The sequence below is a fragment of the Pleuronectes platessa genome, chromosome 13 (genome assembly GCF_947347685.1).
Source record: "Pleuronectes platessa chromosome 13, fPlePla1.1, whole genome shotgun sequence".
Lineage (NCBI taxonomy): Eukaryota > Metazoa > Chordata > Actinopteri > Pleuronectiformes > Pleuronectidae > Pleuronectes > Pleuronectes platessa.
Window position 1 is genome coordinate 6,327,721 of NC_070638.1, and position 19,297 is coordinate 6,347,017.

A 19,297-nucleotide genomic window follows, 5' to 3' on the forward strand; every position below is an offset into this window, starting at 1 on the left:
AAACCCTAAATTTCGAGGCTTTTATTTTGAAGGCGGAACGGAAGCTGTGCGTCCCCCTGTGTCTTCCTGACACGGTTCAGTCTCCAGTCTTCTCAGAGGAATGCGGCTCTCGCAGCTGAACTGAACCGTGAGTGTCCGTTTCAATGTTGTTTCTGAGTTGTATACGTTTCACCTTGAACTTTGTTGACTTTGTCCAAATGTCATTAATCGTATTCTGTCCCAGCGATAGCCGGTGTTTGTACGGGTTAGGCTTGTTAGCTACACCGGCTAGCGTTAGCTTCCTTCCTCCCGTCGCCGGGGACTCGCTTCATTCCTTCATCTAAAACAACTTGTTTTGTTCTCTTGTTGATAAAAGTCCGAAGTTTGTCACTTTTTCACGTGTTTCGTCTTGTGACTGTGACATAAACTTGATGTGATGTAACGTTTTCTAACGATAATCCACGAGGGAACTGTCTCCACTGCCTGGAACACATCAGCATCTCGTCCAGAGCTCGAATCAGACATTCTGTGTTTTTTTATTTTTAATCGTCAGATCAAATTAGATTTAAATGACCCGTTCTGTGAATTGTGTGTGTGGCGGAGCTCCAGCCTCTTTAACTGAGTCAGAGATGGAGGGTCCGGGGAGGAGGTGATGTCAGTGGCTCTGGAATGCGGAGCTCTGACATCAGCCTCGAACTCTCTTAAAACTCAAGCTGTGTTGATTCAGGCCAAATAAGGAGGAAAGAAACCCAGGTGAACGGACGCGAGTTCCTCAGCAGGAGGAAACTGGAGTTTTCTGACTTTTAAACACACGTTAAATCCACTTACTTTGTGTTATTTGGGTCACTGGGCTGTCAGACTGGTTTCAACTCCACAGCCTCTGTTTTTTTTTTTTTTAAACATATCTTTCTTTTCCTCTGCAGTGAATCTCGAGGCATCGCTCCCTTCACATCATGGCTGGCTTCAGGCAAGAGGATGTGGAGTTGTTTTATGAGATGGAAGAGGAGCTGGGCAGGTATGTAATGCTTCTCACACATAACATTGTGAATAGAGATGTTATGAAAACTTTTCCCCCTTGAAAATTGCATGAATGCAAACAAAAGTGACCTGTATGATTACCTGAACTGAACCGTGAACTACCTCAGATATAAACAGGACCAAAAATATTGAAGCGTGTGTCAACAACACATTGAAAACAGCTGACACTGCTTGGTAGTTTGTCAATGACTTCCTATACTCAACTTTGTACCTTAGCCATTTTTCTTCTGCAGTAATGCAGCAAAAGTGTGACATCACTGTCTCTCAATGTGCCTTTCCACCTCCGCGGTGGTGTAGTGTCTATGCAAAGGAGAGGAGTGTGTGTGTGTGTGTGTGTGTGTGTGTGTGTGTGTGTGTGTGTGTGTGTGTGTGCTCAGAGAGAAAGGTCTGCAGATGATAAATGGGAGAAAGTAAAACTCTCTGCACAGTAACACATTGTGAAATTCACCACAAGTCCACATTTATCCAAAGTATCTGTGTTGTTATATGAAAACACTGATCACCGATCAACCATGATTTTCTCATTCCCGTCTTCCTGCAGTGGACAGTTTGCCATTGTTCGCAAGTGCAAGGAGAAGAGCACAAGCATCGAGTACGCGGCCAAGTTCATTAAGAAGCGGCGGCTGTCGTCCAGCCGGCGGGGGGTGAGCCGCGAAGAGATCGAGCGAGAGGTCAACATCCTGCGGGAGATTCAGCACAGCAACATCATCACTCTGCACGACATCTTTGAAAACAAGACGGACGTGATCCTGATCCTGGAGCTGGTGTCTGGAGGAGAGCTCTTTGACTTCCTGGCTGAGAAGGAGTCTCTGTCCGAGGAGGAGGCCACTCAGTTCCTCAAACAGATCCTGGATGGCGTTCAGTATCTGCACTCCAAACGCATCGCCCACTTTGACCTCAAGGTCAGTGCAGTGTGTGGTTATGACGGCTTGTTTCAGACACTCTGGATAAATGAGGTGTTGGAGAGAAGTTGAGTGGAGGTGTTAGAAGAAGTTAGTGTTGCTCAGAGGAGATTGAATAGCTGACTTAAATCAATCAAGTTGCCACAGACGTGACTCCAAATCAGCTCAAATGTTGCTCTGTTTCTGGTAAATTATTATTTCTTAACTTATTTCTTCCTCCTGTCATTGTTTTACTTTTCAGCCTGAGAACATCATGCTGCTCGACAAGAACGTCCCAAACCCCAGGATCAAACTGATCGACTTCGGGATCGCTCATCAGATAAAAGCAGGAAACGAGTTCAAGAACATCTTTGGAACGCCAGAGTTTGTCGGTGAGATCCAGTTTCACCTCTTCCTTATACATTTAACACAGTTCAAATGTTCCACGTTGAAAAATCCCAAATCAGTTTTCCTGCTCCTTTGTGCCCACGCTGGCAAGAAGGATCAGTTTGTCTCAGATCTCCACATCTGGTTTGAATTAAAGTGCTCATTCCTCTGTGCTTTACAGCGCCAGAAATAGTAAACTATGAGCCACTTGGACTGGAGGCGGACATGTGGTAAGATGTCAACATGTTTTTTTCACTCTAAAGCTTTATGCTGTTTATAGTTTCCACTCACGTTTGGTTCTTTTCTTCTCCCCAGGAGCATCGGAGTGATCACGTACATTCTGTGAGTAGTGACATCAAGAAAAAACTGAAATCACCTCATTCCTCCACCGTAAGTGATGTAAATCAAACTCTGTCCCTGTTAGGTTGAGTGGTGCTTCGCCGTTTCTGGGTGAGACCAAGCAGGAGACCCTGACCAACATCTCAGGCGTCAACTATGACTTTGACGAGGAGTATTTCAGCAACACCAGCGAGCTCGCCAAAGACTTCATACGCCGCCTGTTGGTCAAGGATCCAAAGTAAGAACATCTAAACAGTTAATGCCACAAAACCCGAAAAGAAAAACACATTTATAAAACAGTGAAAGTCCCAATGTCCTAAATATTCTCACACTGGGGGATTATTTTGTTTTTTTTAAGGAAGAGAATGTCGATTAATGACAGTCTTCAGCATCCCTGGATTAAGGTGGGTGTTCAACATTCAAATTTACATAAAGACGTAGAATCATATTTATTTTTATAATTGTCCAGAGATATTTAATATTCTGAAACTGCTGAGAAAGGAGTCAATGCTTTTGTGTCGACCTAATTAGGTTATTGTGATTTATTGTTCTGCTCTGTGAATACAATTAAAATGCTGCAGCCCATCTTCTAACAAAGACACAGCACAGGCAGCATAATTCTGTCATGTTCGCCTTTCTTCATTAGCTCATAATGAAATTTAACTCCCCGGATTCTACAATCACACTGCGTGAACACAAAACCTGATCTGATCTGAGTGTTGATATAGAATGCCATAGTGAAAATTAATTAACTTGTCATAGAGGCAATATTGTGATTAAATAGATACCAAACATTAGCAGGGTAATTTTTTTTTGATATGGCAAAATTAAAAGCACCAAAAAACATAAAAAATCGCCCTCCACTCCCAATATTTATAATTCAGTTTAACATAATAAATATTACCTATAAAGTGCAATAACAACCTATAAATATGTGCCCATATTGATATTGTAGTAGAAAGGTATGTCGGTGAAATTAGGTCATTTACAAAAGCTTTATTATCCATTACAAAGTCACTCCACCCTCACTGCAACAAATCCTGTCGTTAGTTTGGTCACATTTCCTATAAAAAGCTAATTTAAGACATGAAACCTGTTTGTTTATGCACCAAACTAAATATCAACTTAATATATTTTAATCTGATTTCCGACCCTGATGTGTCTCCGTATTTCAGTCAAAAATCCAGATTATCAGTCTTGATATCTTATATCAAATTTCCATCCTTATTTCAAAATGTTCTTTTCCCACTCTCCAGGTGATCAAGAGGAGGAACGTGCGTCCAGAGGAGAGAGACCACAAGCCTGAGCGCCGGCGCCTGAAGACCACTCGTTTGAAGGAGTACACCATTAAGTCTCACTCCAGCATGCCGCCGAACAACACCTATGTCAACTTTGAGCGCTTCTCCCAGGTGCTGGAGGAGATCGCAGCGGCAGAGGAAGGCCTGAAGGACCTGGAGCGCAACCAGCGCTCGTGCCAAGAGGATGTGGCGGCGCTACTGTCCATCTACGAGGAGAAAGAGGGTTGGTACAAGGAGGAGAACCAGAGCATCTCCAGCGACCTGAGCCACATCCGCCAGGAGCTGCAGCGCTCCCAGACCCAGCGCAAGAAGTGCCAGGAGGAAGCCCGAGGCACCATGCAGGCTGCCAACATCCTCAAGCGCAAGTTTGGGCGCCTGGAAAACCGCTACGATGTCCTGGCCGAGCAGGTGGCCTCCGAGGTCCGCTGGGTGGAGGAGCTGGTCAAGTCCATATCTGCAGAGAGGGACGGGCTCAGCTCTGGCAGCATGCCCTGAGCTGGGCTCACATCCAACAAAGACACTTTTAATCTCAAGTATCGTCCGGCCTGTCTTCTCCGCATGCGTCACACACAGCAGCGTGTGAGTGGGTCAGTCGTCCTCATAAGCTAGGCAGCTGCTTCCAATCAGGAAAGATGTTCCGCCATTTTAGTGTTACATCGAGAGAAACCAGCAAGAAGCAGAGAAGCAATATACTGAACCCATTCCCTATTGAAGAGGCTCATTCCTGTGTTTTATACATTAATTTATAATTTTAAAGATTTCACTTACTGTAATGCAGCTGTCATGCATCCAATTACACAAAATCATTTGCAAACCACATTGGGATTCTGTCGGTTTTGTAAATAGTTTTAGTTTTTTTTAGTTATCTCTTCAGACGCTAAATTCAGCGAAATTTTCAAGAGCTTTAAAAGTCATTGACTATTTATCCATTTACATGCATTTTATATTTGATTACAGCTGATTTTAAATCTTAAATTCTGTCACATGTTGGAAAAGAGCGTTGACTGTAACGGATGAAATAAATCCAAACTGAGTATAGAAGAGTTAGCGCAACACTTAAGTTTACTGGTCCATTATTTTGGAAGTACCATATACGTTGGTTAAAGAAATCCAGGGAAAGAAGTCATAAAATACATTTGAACATTAAAAACTAAGTAAATATTTATGAATTATTTGTTTATCATGGCACAATGTATCCTTTTATATATTTTTTAATTGCTTGTTGTAAGTGATATTTCCCCATTTACCTGCTGTCATCTGTGTACCAGCTGATATAATTTGAAAACTTCCCTCAGAACTTACTTTGAAACTAATCCGAATTGATGGACCTGTAGAATAAAGATGTTACCGGGTTTGAGAATGTACAAGCTCACCTTTGCGGTGCCTGTAAACTGATGACATTTCTATCACATTGATATCGCTCGATGTCTTAAACGCAACAACGTTTGCACAGTCTCCTTGTTAACCAAATCATGTGTGTGGAAACTTTCTTTGTGAACGGTATCTCCTCTTAGTTTTTCTGTTTCCAGTCAGACCATCCCTGCACACCTGAAACATTCCACCGTTAAGTTTCACATCCTGGCAACACATTCCCCATGTCGAGCATAGAACGTAAATAACGTAGTCAATAGTACTTTTCAGTAGAGAGCTGTACTCCTTTGCACTTAAACAATTATAGCAATGTTCCAAAATATATTTTGATTTGTGAAGATGTAAAAATGGCCTGTCTGGGTTTGTGTCAAATAAACAAAGTTATAACTGTAACATAGTCTTATGTGTTTTTTTTATGACCCTCTGCCAAGGGATGTCATGTTCACTAGGCAATCACAGTACAAATTATTATTCGCCGTATATATTTTTATTAGAATGATTTGTGCATTCTGCAGGATTAGTAATGTGTGCATTATAATGCATACCACACTAGGCAACGAATGACAATATATTATGTCATGCATTATATATTATTTGTCCTGTTACTCCTGCAATTTTGGCGCAAATATAAACAGCTCAAATGAGCTGTTTATATAAAAAAACACTTCAAAGGATTTATTAAGCAAATAATTATTTGTTGTCAGTTTGATATGATGTCACGGTGTCCTTAGCGTTAGAATCCTCTGATGTCTCAGATGCAAAGAGAGAACAGAGAGTTTTTGCCCTGAACATATCTACTAGTCTAGTATAGTGCTAGCGATAGCACCACCTACTGCCAAAAGGAGGTAAGCCTCGTTTTAAAACTAAATTCGATTTAGATAAAGTTTTCACTATGGGTTCTAACTTGATGACAGACGCAGGAAGTGAAGCGTTTGTCCTGCCGTAGTGCGCAAAACGCATGCAATGTGGAGACGTGCGCTTGGTCATTGATCACTCTCTTCACTAACTGCAACCGGCTTCAAAATGCGTGTGCTCGGGCCCGTCAGTGCTACAACGTAGCCCTAGTGTATAGTTGTTATTTAAATGAATGAGTGATACATGATAGCATGATGAAAACATAGTCTTATGTGTTTTTTTATGACCCTCTGCCAAGGGACGTGATGTTTTCACACAACACTAGGCAATTACAGTAAACATTATTATTCGCCGTATATATTTTTATTAGAATGATTTTGGCATTACACATATCATTCTGCAGGATTAGTATTGTGTGCATTATAATGCATACCACATTAGGCAATGAATGACATATTTGTCCTGTTACTCCTGCAATTTTTGTCGCAAATATATACAGATGAGCTGTATATATAAAAGAACACTTCAAAGGATTCATTAAGCAAATAATTATTTGTAATCAGTTTGCTATGATTTCACGGTGTCCTTGGTGTTAGAATCCTCTAATGTCTCTGATGCAAAGAGAGAACAGAGAGTTTTTGCCCTGAATAGATCTACTAGTCTAGTATAGTGCTAGCAATAGCATCACCTACTGCCAAAAGGATTTTTGGGATTTATTTTGTATTGAATGTCTGTCAATAGATCTCTTTCACCTAAATCTTAAACACTATTTAATTTTGTCACCTGTAGACATCGTTTTTTGCGGCGAAGTTCAAACGAGAGCAGAATATTCTTGCGAGAACAAATCCTCGACAACTACTATTCGACAAGAAGTCAACAACCAACCGAACAGAGGAGAGGAACCTGTGAATCAATTCTTGAACTTGAATTTCTTCTGTGCTTAATCAAGAAGAAGTTATTGTCTCCGTTGTGAAATATGCAACAACAAGAAACTGTGAGTAGCCCCAAATTTGAACTCATCCGAGCCATGGATGAGACAAAGGCTCTCAGAGATGGACCCTCGTCTCTGAAGGAGCAGGTGGAGCAGCTGCAGGAGCAGCTGAGGGAAAAGGATGATCTCCTGAAAAGAGAGACCAGGGAGCAGAGTAAAATATTCAGAGCCTACGCGGACTGCCTGTACGAGCTCACTGTTAGTGAAACCAAGTGTGGGATACTTGAGGCAAGTCTGCACCAGGAGCCACCTCAGCACGAGATGAGCTGTAGCAGAGAGGTGGAGATGGAGAAGGAGAACCAGCTTCTGAAGGAGGAGGTCGACCTGCTGAAGGTTGGACAGAGGAGGCTGGAGGATGAGCTGATGAACAAGAACCAGCTCATCGTGAGTGCTAATGAGGAGAAAAGAGCTCAAACCAGCGCTTACATTGACTGCCAGGCCTTACTCACAACCAAAGAACAGGAGCTGAAGAAGACTCTGACAGAGTTGGGTGAGATCAAGGCTCTCAACGATGGAACCGCGTCTCTGAAGGAGCAGGTGGAGCAGCTGCAGGAGGAGCTGAGAGAGAAGGATGGTCTCTTGAAAAAAGAGACCAGTAAACAACGTAAAAGCTTCAAAGGCTTCGAGGACTGCCTGTTTGAGCTCAGTGAGTGTCAGGCCAAGTGTGTAAGACTTGAGGCAAGTCTGCACCAGGAGCCACCTCAGCCCGAAATGAGCTGTAGCAGAGAGGTGGAGGTGGAGAAAGAGAACCAGCTTCTGAAGGAGGAGGTCGACCTGCTGAAGGTTGGACAGAGGAGGCTGGAGGATGAGCTGATGAACAAGAACCAGCTCATCGTGAGTGCTAATGAGGAGAAAAGATCTCAAACCAGCGCTTACATTGACTGCCAGGCCTTACTCAGCACCAAAGAACAGGAGCTGAAGAAGTGTCTGACAGAGTTGGGTGAGATCAAGGCTCTCAACGATGGAACCGCGTCTCTGAAGGAGCAGGTGGAGCAGCTGCAGGAGCAGCTGAGAGAAAAGGATGATCTCCTGAAAAAAGAGACCAGGGAGCAGAGTAAAATATTCAGAGCCTACGCGGACTGCCTGGACGTGCTCACTGAGAGTCAGGCCAAGTGTGGGAGACTGGAGGCAAGTCTGCAACAGGAGCCACCTCAGCCCGAGATGAGCTGGAGCAGAAGGTGGAGAAGGATTACCAAGCTCTGAAGGAGGAGGTCGACCTTCTGAAGGTTGGACAGAGGAGGCTGGAGGTGAAGCTGCAGCAGACTCGATCTTTAAAAAGCTCAGTGAGACAGAGAACGATGTGGAGGAGAGAGGAACAGCAGCTGGGGACAGTGAAGATATATATTGAAAATATGTTTTCTGTTGTAAATAAATATTACAAGATAACATCTCTCTGTGTATGTCTTTCTGTATACAGGATTCATGGCTCTGATCAATAAACACAGTGTTGGAGTTAAACACATCAGTGTGAATGGTTTAGTGTGCTACTGTTCACAAATACACAACACAGCAACACAAGACATACAATGTTTCTTACATTTTTTAAAATTTTTAAATTTATATATTAATTATGACAATAATACAATAATAGTAACAATAAATAATCTTGTCATCAGTTAGTTTTCATACTTATTTTAACTGTTTTGCTGATGATACATGTAAAAATCCCGTCATTATGCAACCATCTGTTTTGAAAACCTTGAAGATCACACAGCAACCTTTGTGTAACAATGTAAATTTCAAGTTGATCGCCTGTTTACAAATGATACAAACATTTTCTGGAACCATTTTGAAACAAATGGATAAGTGGAGCTACAATCACTACGATGGAATGACCGGAGGTAACAGAATAAAACCGCTCATCTCTCTGAGTGGACTTCAATCTGATGAACAACTGGAAACAGCTGCTGGTGTCAGAAGAGAAATCCATGGCAGTGGTTTCTGGAAAATCTGTGCGTCCAGGATTTCAGATCACTTCACGATCTGCTCCATCTTTTAACCAATGGAATCAGAAATCAGCCCGAAAAACAGTTTTTCTTTGACCTGGCCCTGAATAGGAATGTTACAGGCTCATGCATCTTTCAGAGAGTTGATGTGGGCACAGAGTTTGAGTGCAGGTCCCAGTTTCAGGTTCATGGTGCTGACCAGGTGATCCTCGGTGAGAAGCAGCAGAGCCTGACCGTCGATTTCCTGCGAGCGAAACTCTTCAGCTACGACTCGACCACCTGGAGAAAGAAGAAAAATAAATAGAATCCTGTTCATTTTGATGAGGGCAGATATTTGATTTGATTAATTCAAGCTACAACTAACAATTACATTGCTCAACTAATTATTTTTCTTGAAAATGAATAAATAAACGAGAGAGACACCAGGAACACTTCAGGTATCAGCTCTGACCAGTTCTAAAGAAAACAATAAGTGTGTAAAGATGTTATTGATTAACTCATATAATAATGCATTAATAATTATATTAATATTGATATTGCTATTAATATTAATCTTAATAGTTGTTATCCTATAGCTCTGGAGTCAGAGATACCTGCAGAGAGAGAAAGAAAGAGCTAGCTGGACTATTGGAGTAAAAAGACACATAGTTATTGAAATGAAGTAAAATAGATAAATGAATGTGGGGGCAGAGAGACAGAGAGAAGGGGAGAAGTGCTCAGTTTATGATGGGAGTTCCCCCAGCTGTCTAGCCCTAAAGGAACATTGCTAAGGGATGGTTCAGGACTCACCTGATCCAGAACTAAATATAGGCTTTATCATGAAGGAACGTTTTAATTTTATCCTTAAATGTAGAGATGGTGTTTGCTGGTTCCACAGGAGAGGCGCCTGGTAGCTGAAGGCTCCTCCTCCTATTCGACTATTCCAGTTTCTTGGAACCACAAGAGAACCTGTGTTTCGGGAGCGAAGTGATCCATTTGAATAATATGGGTTCATGAGCTCTTAGATATATGAAGGGGCTTGATTGTTAAAGGTTTTCATAAAATTGTATATCGGTACGTTTTTCTACTTATATGATACCATATTATAGAAAAGCCTTGAAACCTCAACGCACTGCAGTCGAATGAAGTGCATGTAAAACAGACAAAGCACCAGAAAATGTTAACCGCCAGTCATTTTAAATATCCTCAAGCCACATCAGTACCTGGAAGAGAGTTGATATAAGAAAACACTTGTTGCATGTTCCACTGGGACGGACGGCCGACGTCCTCATCTCTGTCAGAAACACTGATCGTCTCTGGAATCCTCTGCTCTCTCTCCCTCTCTCGGTCTCTCTCAACTTGCTTCCTTAACCTGGTCTTCATGGGAATGGGAGGATCGTCTAACTCTTCCCGCTCCTCTTCCTCCTCCTCCTCCTCCTCCTGGTCCTCCTCCTCCTCCTGGTCCTCCTCTTCCTCCTCAGCATCCTCTTCCTCCTGAGCCTCCTCTTCCTCCTGAGCCTCCTCTTCCTCCTCTCTCGGTGAGCACTGCTGAGTCTCCCCCGAGGCAACTGACCCGGGAGCCTGTGGAGCACATAATTATATCTTTCTAAATAAATGTTTCATTTAAAAGAAGTTACACAAAAATATTTTGATTTCTCATTACCACTGTGTGTATAAACAATATAAATTAAGAAAGACTTAATTCAAGAGACAAAATAGAAGACATTGATAAACCACCTATTTCCATAGACTAATGTCACTTCACACTGATGGTTCACCACCTCCGATTTTGACACTGACAATATCGGGACAAATCTGATGTTGAATTTTTTAAGTAAAAGCACTTGGAAATATGATAATTCCAGCAACAGAAAATTAGACTATTATGGCACTTGGCAAAGATGATGTAACTTAAAAGATGGCAGAGGGCAGTGAGTTACTGGGCTCCTACTTGTTTACTTGACTCAACCATTACATCAACAAACAGGGTTAGGCTACAAATTAGAGGTCTGGTCCTTCGAGTCGAATTCTGGGCCTGAAATATGTCCAAGTCCGCCCCTGAACAAATCCAACAAACTTCAAATTTTCTAAGTTTCCTCACTGAAAATAAACACAGGTTGTTTAATGACTTCTAAGTCTTTTTAACTGATCTAAATTTCTGCATTAATCCTAAACTTGTTGGGTCAGTAAGCTACGTATTACAGATTGTAACACAGAGCGAGAGCAGACTGTTCAGAATGGGAATGAAAGCAGCAACATTCTCCCTATTTCAAGTCAGCAAACCGTCAAATAGATTTTCAAAGCTACTATTTCAAGGTTTAAGGTTCATGTTAACATCAGCTTTCAAATTAATATTTTAGTTCAACCTAAAAGCTGTAAAATGTGGCTGTTCCCCTGGGAGCAGTTTTACTTTAGAACCATTGATCCCTGCAGCACTTCTGTATTTTCCTTATATGCATCGGGTCATGGATATGAACGGACCTGTCTCAGGAAATGTTCTCTGGAGGCTCCGTTGACTCTGCTGGGAGGTCGTCCCCTCCTGCCCATCGGCCTGTGACCCCAGCGGCCTGCTCGCAGCACGGTGATACGCTTGGTGCAGCTCACACTGAACCTAAACACATGTCGGTCGGTCACAAAGTCAGTGCTGTTTGCAGATGGTTAGTCAGGCACCAGCCATTATAGCTGATGGGCTGCATCTGGACTCGTAGCCGTCCTGTCTTCGATGGCTGGATGGAGAATCAGAGGGGAACCCCAGACTGATTATACACTTGGGACTTTTTCTTATGAACCGAATGGAGCTCAATGGGGTCCAGATGTGAGTTGGCATGTCTCACCACCACAGGAACAGGCTGCATTTTAACTAATCAAGATGGGTGGATAGAATAAACCTAATACATCACGTTGTATCTGTATTTATACAGAGAGAGCAACACCCTGATTATAATTTTCACAAAGTCAGGACCAGTTGGTTGGTGTTGGATGAGAATCTTCATCGTTTCTCAGACAGTGTCGTGAACTAACACTAGTTCATGAAACATGCAACATTATCAATTGTTTTTAAAGGAAAGAACTGAACTTGAGTTACGTTGTGCTAATTGGCCAGGAAGAAACAAAATAAAAGCTCAAAGTGCGCCCCCTTGTGGCTGGCTATAGTGGCTACAGGTCATAAGTCCCGCATCCTTCATAAAAGTGACACTAAAAACTCAAAGTACTCTTCAAATAAAGTTTCTCCAAACGTGTTTGTTATTTTATGTAGTTAATATCACGATAATCCATGTCCAAGAGTCCATTTCCCCGGATAAGATTTATTCGTTATTTGCCACTATAAACACACTCTGACCTCGAGATTTTATTTTGTCACTTCCTGTTACCGGCATTTGAATTTGCATATTAGTTAAATATTTAGTTTCAACTGAAACATTTAGATTTAACATTTAGATTTAGATTTAGATTTAACATTTAGATTTAGATTTAGATTTAACATTTAGATTTAACATTTAGATTTAGATTCAGATTTAACATTTAGATTTAGATTTAACATTTAGATTTAACATTTAGATTTAAATTTAAATTTAACATTTAGATTTAGATTTAACATTTAGATTTAACATTTAGATTTAGATTTAGATTAAATATTTAGATTTCACATTTAGACTTAGATTTAAATTTAAGATTTACATTTAGCATTTAGATTTAACATTTAACATTTAAGTGTAACATTTAACATTTGGATTTAAATATTTAAAATATCTCTAAGTTGACAAATATTGTTGTAAATGTGCAAAAAAGTTACTCTAAAAAATTCACACCAGTTTTTTAAACATGGTTTGAAGCTAAATGTGACAAAATGTTGCTCTTATTTTCAGCATGAGCTGCTTTACAAACGGCACCCCATATCCGAGAACCACAAACACGTTGGTCACATCTCGTGTGGGGATTTATTTACCTTCTGACACACTTCATGGAGCAGAAGCGTTTGGAGCGAAGAAACGTCTGAGCGTAACCTCTGCTCCCGCAGTATTCACACTGCAGCACCGCCGCCACGCTCTCACCCAGCTCTGCAGCTTCAGAGGAACCAGCTGTTAGTCTCACACACACACACACACACACACACACACACACACGCACACAATGCTCACCATCTGCTGTGTGCTCATCGTTGTCCATCTCTGAGTCTGTTGAATCTGACTGTTCAGCATCCAGAGGACTGTCCTCTGCTTCTGTGTTCCCATTGGTGTGTGTCTCCTGTGACTCTGGAAGTGAAGCCTGCTGGTCCCCTAAGAGCGAGGAAGGACCCACCTGCATCTTAAAAAAATTACAGTTGAAGTGTAGATTTAAATATACGGAGGTGTAGGTTTTATTTTATATTTTGTTATATTTTTACTTTGGCATGACTGAGCCCCAGTGAGACTGCTTTCCTTGCACCTCCAGGTGACTTACTGGGAATGGCTCGAGGCCCTCTCTGATGACGAAGCCCTCTATGAGGTGAGTGAGGACGTGGGTCGTCAGTATCCTGTCGGGGCTTTCTGGGAGGCCGGCTGGGGCGGAGGGAGGCTGGCTAGGGCCTCTGACTGTGGTAGGAAGGATGGGAGGAGGTAGAGGGGAAGGTGGAGGAGGAGGAGGGATGCTGCTAGTGCTGCTGGTCGTGGTGAGCTGGGAGGACTCCTCCACCTGAGGTGACCTGATCACTGAGGGACTGGAGATGACAGGGGACGAACCCATCACTGCGGGACAGTAACAAGCGTAAAATAGCTTTTATCAGACAGTTGAACTGGAATTATTTCATCAGGTTCATTTTGAGGTTTGAATACTTATAACTTATAGTGGATGTACGAGCAATTATGTGTCTTTAATTATTTTAGCATCATATTTTACCTGCACCATTTTGCTTAGGAGTCACAATGAGGGATGTGGGGTTCCTGTCTCTCTGTCGACTTGACGAACATCTGTCTTTCTTCTCCTCTGGGTTCAATCTGTTCACTTTGCCTGTTTCAGTTTGCCCCGACTGAAATTAAAAAACACAACAAAACCTCAGTCAAACCAAAACACACTGTGAACGGGAGCTCTCCAGACAGGACACAGGGACTCACTGGTGGATTATCATTGCGTCTGACCACATGCACTTTCAGGTCAACAGCCACCGTCTGAGGAGGGGGCAGGTTCCGGTAGGGCATCTGGAGGAGGGTCTCCGCTACAGGCAGCTCCTGCTCTGTCACCAGCACCTGCCCCGACTGGACGGACAAGGCCCGGACCGAGTGCAGGGACAGCCTCTGAAGCGAGGCCGGGGGGTTCTGGGGCAGCCTGGGGAGAACCAGAGGTGGAGGAGGAGGCGGAGGCTGATTCTGCACTTGTGGGAATAAGGTTCGGCGCTGCGGCGCGGCCACCAGAGGAGGAGGCTGAGGCTGAACGGTGGCAGCTGGGATTGAGTTCTGAGCTGATGATGCAAATACGCTGGTGATGGATGAAGAAGAGGATGATAATGTAGAAGAAGAGGGCTTGTGGGGGTCACAGTTGGTGTGTGATTGGGTGCTGGGAGTGGTCAGTCTTTTTAGAGGAAGAGGAAGATGGTGGGAATTTGTTTCCTGGGGGGCTACTCTGAGTGCGATGGGCTGGAGGTGTCTGTGGTTCAGGGCGCCGGCCGTGGTCTGCTGCAGGATGAGCTGGTGGTGCGCCACCCGCTGGCCAGATGGCCAGGACAGCTGCTGTTTGACCAGAGCGTGGGTCTGCACTGGAGAAAAGGCTGCAGGGAGAGAGAGAATGACTCTCAGTAGAGCACATACCTCCACCAAGCACATCTTACAATGTTTAAGAATTTGAAAAGAAAGCTTCTGGGTCACGCTCCACCCCTCCACAAAATCAGTTCAGTCGTTTTCCCATAATCCTACTGACCATCAAACTAATGTAGACGAAAACATAACTTGCCAGAGGGAATAAAAACATACAGATATAAACCACATGTTCCTCTTTTCTGGGATACTGGAACATATCTTTCCCCATGAAAATACTCCAAACATAATGAATCAGTCATATAACGTTGTTGGACATATCAACAGAAAACAGGGTGTGTGATTTTTGTATTCAATACCTGAAATATGTCACTTGATTCAAACGTCATTGCGTGCAGGATTTCCTCTGCTACACTTAAATCTGAAACTCTTAAATCTTTCTTTTCGGAGTCATTGTATGAACACAGGGACTGACCTCGGCTCATGATGTGGGGTCCAGACTGACTGGTCTCAGTCGAGGTGTCAATCAGCTGGTTGGTCTTCAGAGCGCAGATTGACGTCTTGGACAAAGAGGCGGATGAAGACAGGGCTTGCGGCTGGGTGGACGGCTTCAAGATGACACTGTGGGCTGTAGCCAGAGCCCCAGGTAAGTGGGCACGCAGAGCCTGATTCTGAATCTGAACATACGCAAGGAGAATGACTTTTAGACATCAGCGTGTGGGGTGTTGACAGACTTGTAACACCTTGTTCTTTCATGCAGCTTTATTAATGGCTCCTGTCACATCAGAACTTTCCCTCCACTTTTACTAGATTTCCTTTAATTCTGCAACATAGCTCACGCTGACAGTTTGTGACATCCCGATGTCTATAACAATGAGTGTTCCATCACACATGGGTTATTCTAATTCTGTGCCTGGCAAAGTCAGTACCTGAGAGGAGGTAGGTAAAGAGGAGCAGGAGGTGACAGCAGGGAGGTCTGATTGAACGGCAGCCACCGGAGCTGCAGGAGTCAGAATTAGCTGAAAGAGGAAAAAGCGTCTGGTAATAATAGAAATAGGGGGGAAATGATTTACGGAGTTTCAAAGCACCTGCATGACCAGGAGCTTGAGATATTTGAGAAGGCTCGTACCATCTGAGTTCGGAGGTACATCTGAGCCTGGTTACAGTTAGCTGGTCTGTTTCCCAGGAGCATGGCATGCTGGGATAATGTGGTTGCAGTAGTGGTGGAGTTGGATGTGTGGGTGCGGCCAATCAGCTGGGCGGTCACCGGAGATGCTGGTAAAGTGATCTGGGTTCAGGGAGGCATGATGAGGAATGTAAACAGACAGAGACTGGAGTTCATATGTGGGGATGAGAGTGAGACACAGTTGCTTACAGAGCTTTGGGAAACACCCGCAGGTTGAACCAAGCAGCCAGTGGATGGAGTCGGAGGCCGCCTCTGACAGGCCGACCCCTGAAAGGAATAGTGAACTCATTATTCCCTTCCTCTCACACTTTTTCATTCAGATTGCACAACCCAACACACATGCACACGCACACTGACCTGCTGTATGGTGGCCAAACTCTGCAGCTGGGGGCTGTGCTGGTGCTGCTGCAGGGCGGCTGTCTGCAGCATGAGGTGCTGCTGCTGGGCTGCGTACATCTGATGCAGGTACTGGGCTGCCATGCTCTGAGGTCTGTGGATAGCATGCTGGATCACCTGTTGGTTCAAAACAAATACATTTCACAGTCCACTGTATGCAGCACAATTTTGTTTTCTTCTTTTGCAGATCTGGGCAGTCTATTGAACGAAAAACATACACACTGTCGGGGGGAATACCTTTTCTGGGACAGCCCTTCACATTGCCAAAAAATATATAAAAATGCAAAGGTCCCAGGTACTGTCTATCACCTGACCTATCTTCCTGAAAAATGTAATAATGTATGCACTGCAGAGGTCCCATGCTGCCTATTACTATCTATAGTTCAAAAGTACTGTCTATTGCCTGGAAAACCATAAACGTTGAATAAAACCATGAGTGCATAGTTCTCAGCAGGTGCTGTCTGCCAATCAATTAACAAACTCAATGCAGAGATAGGTCTCATTTATTACCTGGAAGAGCCCCTGTCATATGAAACGATGTGTGAAGGGATCCATAGTACGGTCAATTATCTGACCTCTTTGCTTGTCAAATAAATAATGTATACAGATGTGCGCTGTCTCGCAGCTGGACTCTCTGACAGTCAAGTCAAACAGAGCCTGTAGAGGTCCCAGGTAGTAGCCCACTGGGAATATACATACCTGTAATAATAATTAGGCCCAGGGCTACCAGGTGCCGTCTATTACCTAAAGCACTCGTGATCAAACTTCTTTGCAGAGCTCTTGGATTCTGTCTATTACCTGGACCGCCTGTCTGTCAGATGGGAGGATGCTGAGGGAGGCGGAGGGCGCCTGGGTGCAAGTGGTGCAGCTGGAGCTGACTGTTGCCATGGTTACAGGAGCTGATGTAGTGGGGGTGGTGGCGGCAGCTACGATTCTATTAGAGTCCGCCTGCTTCTCCACCGGCCTCTGTCTCTCCATCCTCCAGGTCACACACACACAGATTCAGTGATGGGGAAACTATGGAGATGAAAGAGACTTCAGTTAACAGGAGGAAGTTCAATACCGACTTCCTCTGAATGAACTTCATGTGAATGAGATTTAGTTGTTTTAGTGTTGAACACTTTTATCTCTCTCTCTCTGTGGCAAAAGCTTTCAGTGACATGAGTCTATAATAAATCTGTCAGAGCTTTAAAACCTCCAGTGTTTAAGGATTGCGAACAAAACAACGAGAAGTTAAAATCTGATTTTAGTACATTTTCAGAAGTGGGTTTAAACCCACACACGTTGTTCTAAAATTCTGCCACAATGTTTCTGCTCTCTTTCAGAATAAAACATTTTATTTGATAGATTTCACTGGAGTGTAAATTTGGTTCATTTTGCTCAGTTTCAAATAACAGATCATCCATTTATTGTAATATTTCTGATATTTGAATATGTTCATTATGCACCAAACACCAAAGAGATAGCAAAAAATGCAGAGAACAAATCATAATGTTATTGGTTCATTAAATGCTGCATGGTATTCGAATTGGCCAGTGAACATAAACTCACAGATAATAAACTAGAGCACCCAACCTCTGCAGTACTGAAATAAACCACACAACACAGTTAATAATAATCAGTGTCTATAAATGTGCTGATTTTAGATCATAATGAGTGTTATCTAAATTTTCCCCCTTTGTTTAATGTTATTAACACCTTATGAACAGGAAAAATATTTCACCTCATTGACAAACTGATGGGTGTTTACTGTTATTTTCTGCCTCACACATTCTGTTGAAAAACAGAGATGCCTCAGTGCTTGAAGTTTTTTCCCAAACAGCTAATTATGAGTCAAATATCTCCACAATAATAATAATAATAATAATAATAAAATAATTTCTAACACAAGCCCAGTGAAATAATCTGCTGTATATTTCAAATGGATGGAGGCTGATATTGGATGGAGACTCACACGTTGAATATTGATTGGATTTTGCTGCAGAGCCTTTTCTGTCTAGTAGAAAGCAGACGTGATATTATTCATAAACCCTGAACGAGCACAACAAACACAGTCTGATCTTGAATGTACTGTCCATAATTTATAGGATAATCAATGCAACATATCGGGGAGTCATTCTCTGTGTCTGTGTGTGCGTCATGCATCCTCATCCATTCACCTCTTGTCGGCGGTACCTGCCTGGTAGTGAAGGACTCGGGCCATCAGGAGCAGACCGTACCCCGGCACATTGTCCCAGTCAGGAGGCGACACTGATGCGTCAATGTAAAATGGAGATTTAAAAAAATCAGACGGTGCACAGACAGGAGACTGTAATAATCAAAAATAACCAGCCTGGACACAGCACCGCTCACAGTGCGGGAGGACCTTCCACATGCGGGGCTCTGCTGCTGCGCGCACTGCGTGGACAGACCCGGAGGAGTCCGACTGTTCACGCTGAGTTTATTTGTATCGTAGTGAGTATTTTTACAAGTAAGGATTTAGATATTGACCTGTTAGTTTGAGCTTTGTGCGGAAATCCTGTTGCTCTCCATTGGAATAAAAGGACAAAACACTGGGGTTTTAATCTCAGTGAAATTCAGTAACCTTGCATGATAATATTGATAAACTTTATTTATATAGTATTTTTTAACAGTGTTACAAAGGGCTTCACAAGGAATAAACGATGATAATTATGTAATACAAAAGCAAAGTAAAAAGCAAACATGATTTGAAAATAATGGCAGAGTAAAGGGATAAAAGAAACATAGGTTATAATATGAGTAATAACAAAATAATTAATAATGACAATAAAAATAATCAAGTAAAATCCATTCGGTCAGTCTCAAGTCTAAGTTCCTAAGGTAAACTATTCATAAGGTTAGGGCCCTCTCACGATAATAACACAATCATGGGGCCTTGTTATAAGATACCATGCTACTGATGGG

At 42.8% G+C, this 19,297-nt stretch overlaps 2 protein-coding genes across 2 annotated transcripts; one reads left to right on the forward strand and one right to left on the reverse strand.

The window, feature by feature from the left end:
• Nucleotides 1-32: 32 nt before the first annotated feature.
• dapk3 (death-associated protein kinase 3) lies at nucleotides 33-5,686 on the forward strand. Its single transcript, XM_053437509.1, has 9 exons — nucleotides 33-127; nucleotides 903-994; nucleotides 1,559-1,919; nucleotides 2,161-2,290; nucleotides 2,467-2,515; nucleotides 2,601-2,627; nucleotides 2,710-2,862; nucleotides 2,983-3,028; nucleotides 3,881-5,686. The coding sequence occupies exons 2-9, from the start codon at nucleotides 933-935 to the stop codon at nucleotides 4,415-4,417; spliced, it is 1,365 nt and encodes a 454-aa protein (XP_053293484.1). The 5' UTR covers nucleotides 33-127; nucleotides 903-932; the 3' UTR covers nucleotides 4,418-5,686.
• A 2,988-nt stretch (nucleotides 5,687-8,674) lies between these two features.
• phc3 (polyhomeotic homolog 3 (Drosophila)) lies at nucleotides 8,675-18,746 on the reverse strand. Its single transcript, XM_053437925.1, has 17 exons — nucleotides 18,725-18,746; nucleotides 18,532-18,622; nucleotides 17,171-17,366; nucleotides 16,334-16,489; nucleotides 16,166-16,243; nucleotides 15,920-16,078; nucleotides 15,720-15,809; nucleotides 15,266-15,467; nucleotides 14,155-14,804; nucleotides 13,940-14,069; nucleotides 13,505-13,788; nucleotides 13,204-13,363; nucleotides 13,011-13,122; nucleotides 11,546-11,675; nucleotides 10,583-10,645; nucleotides 10,288-10,519; nucleotides 8,675-9,364 (listed from the first exon to the last, which is right to left on the reverse strand). The coding sequence occupies exons 1-17, from the start codon at nucleotides 18,744-18,746 to the stop codon at nucleotides 9,210-9,212; spliced, it is 2,910 nt and encodes a 969-aa protein (XP_053293900.1). The 3' UTR covers nucleotides 8,675-9,209.
• Between the last annotated feature and the right edge of the window lie 551 nt (nucleotides 18,747-19,297).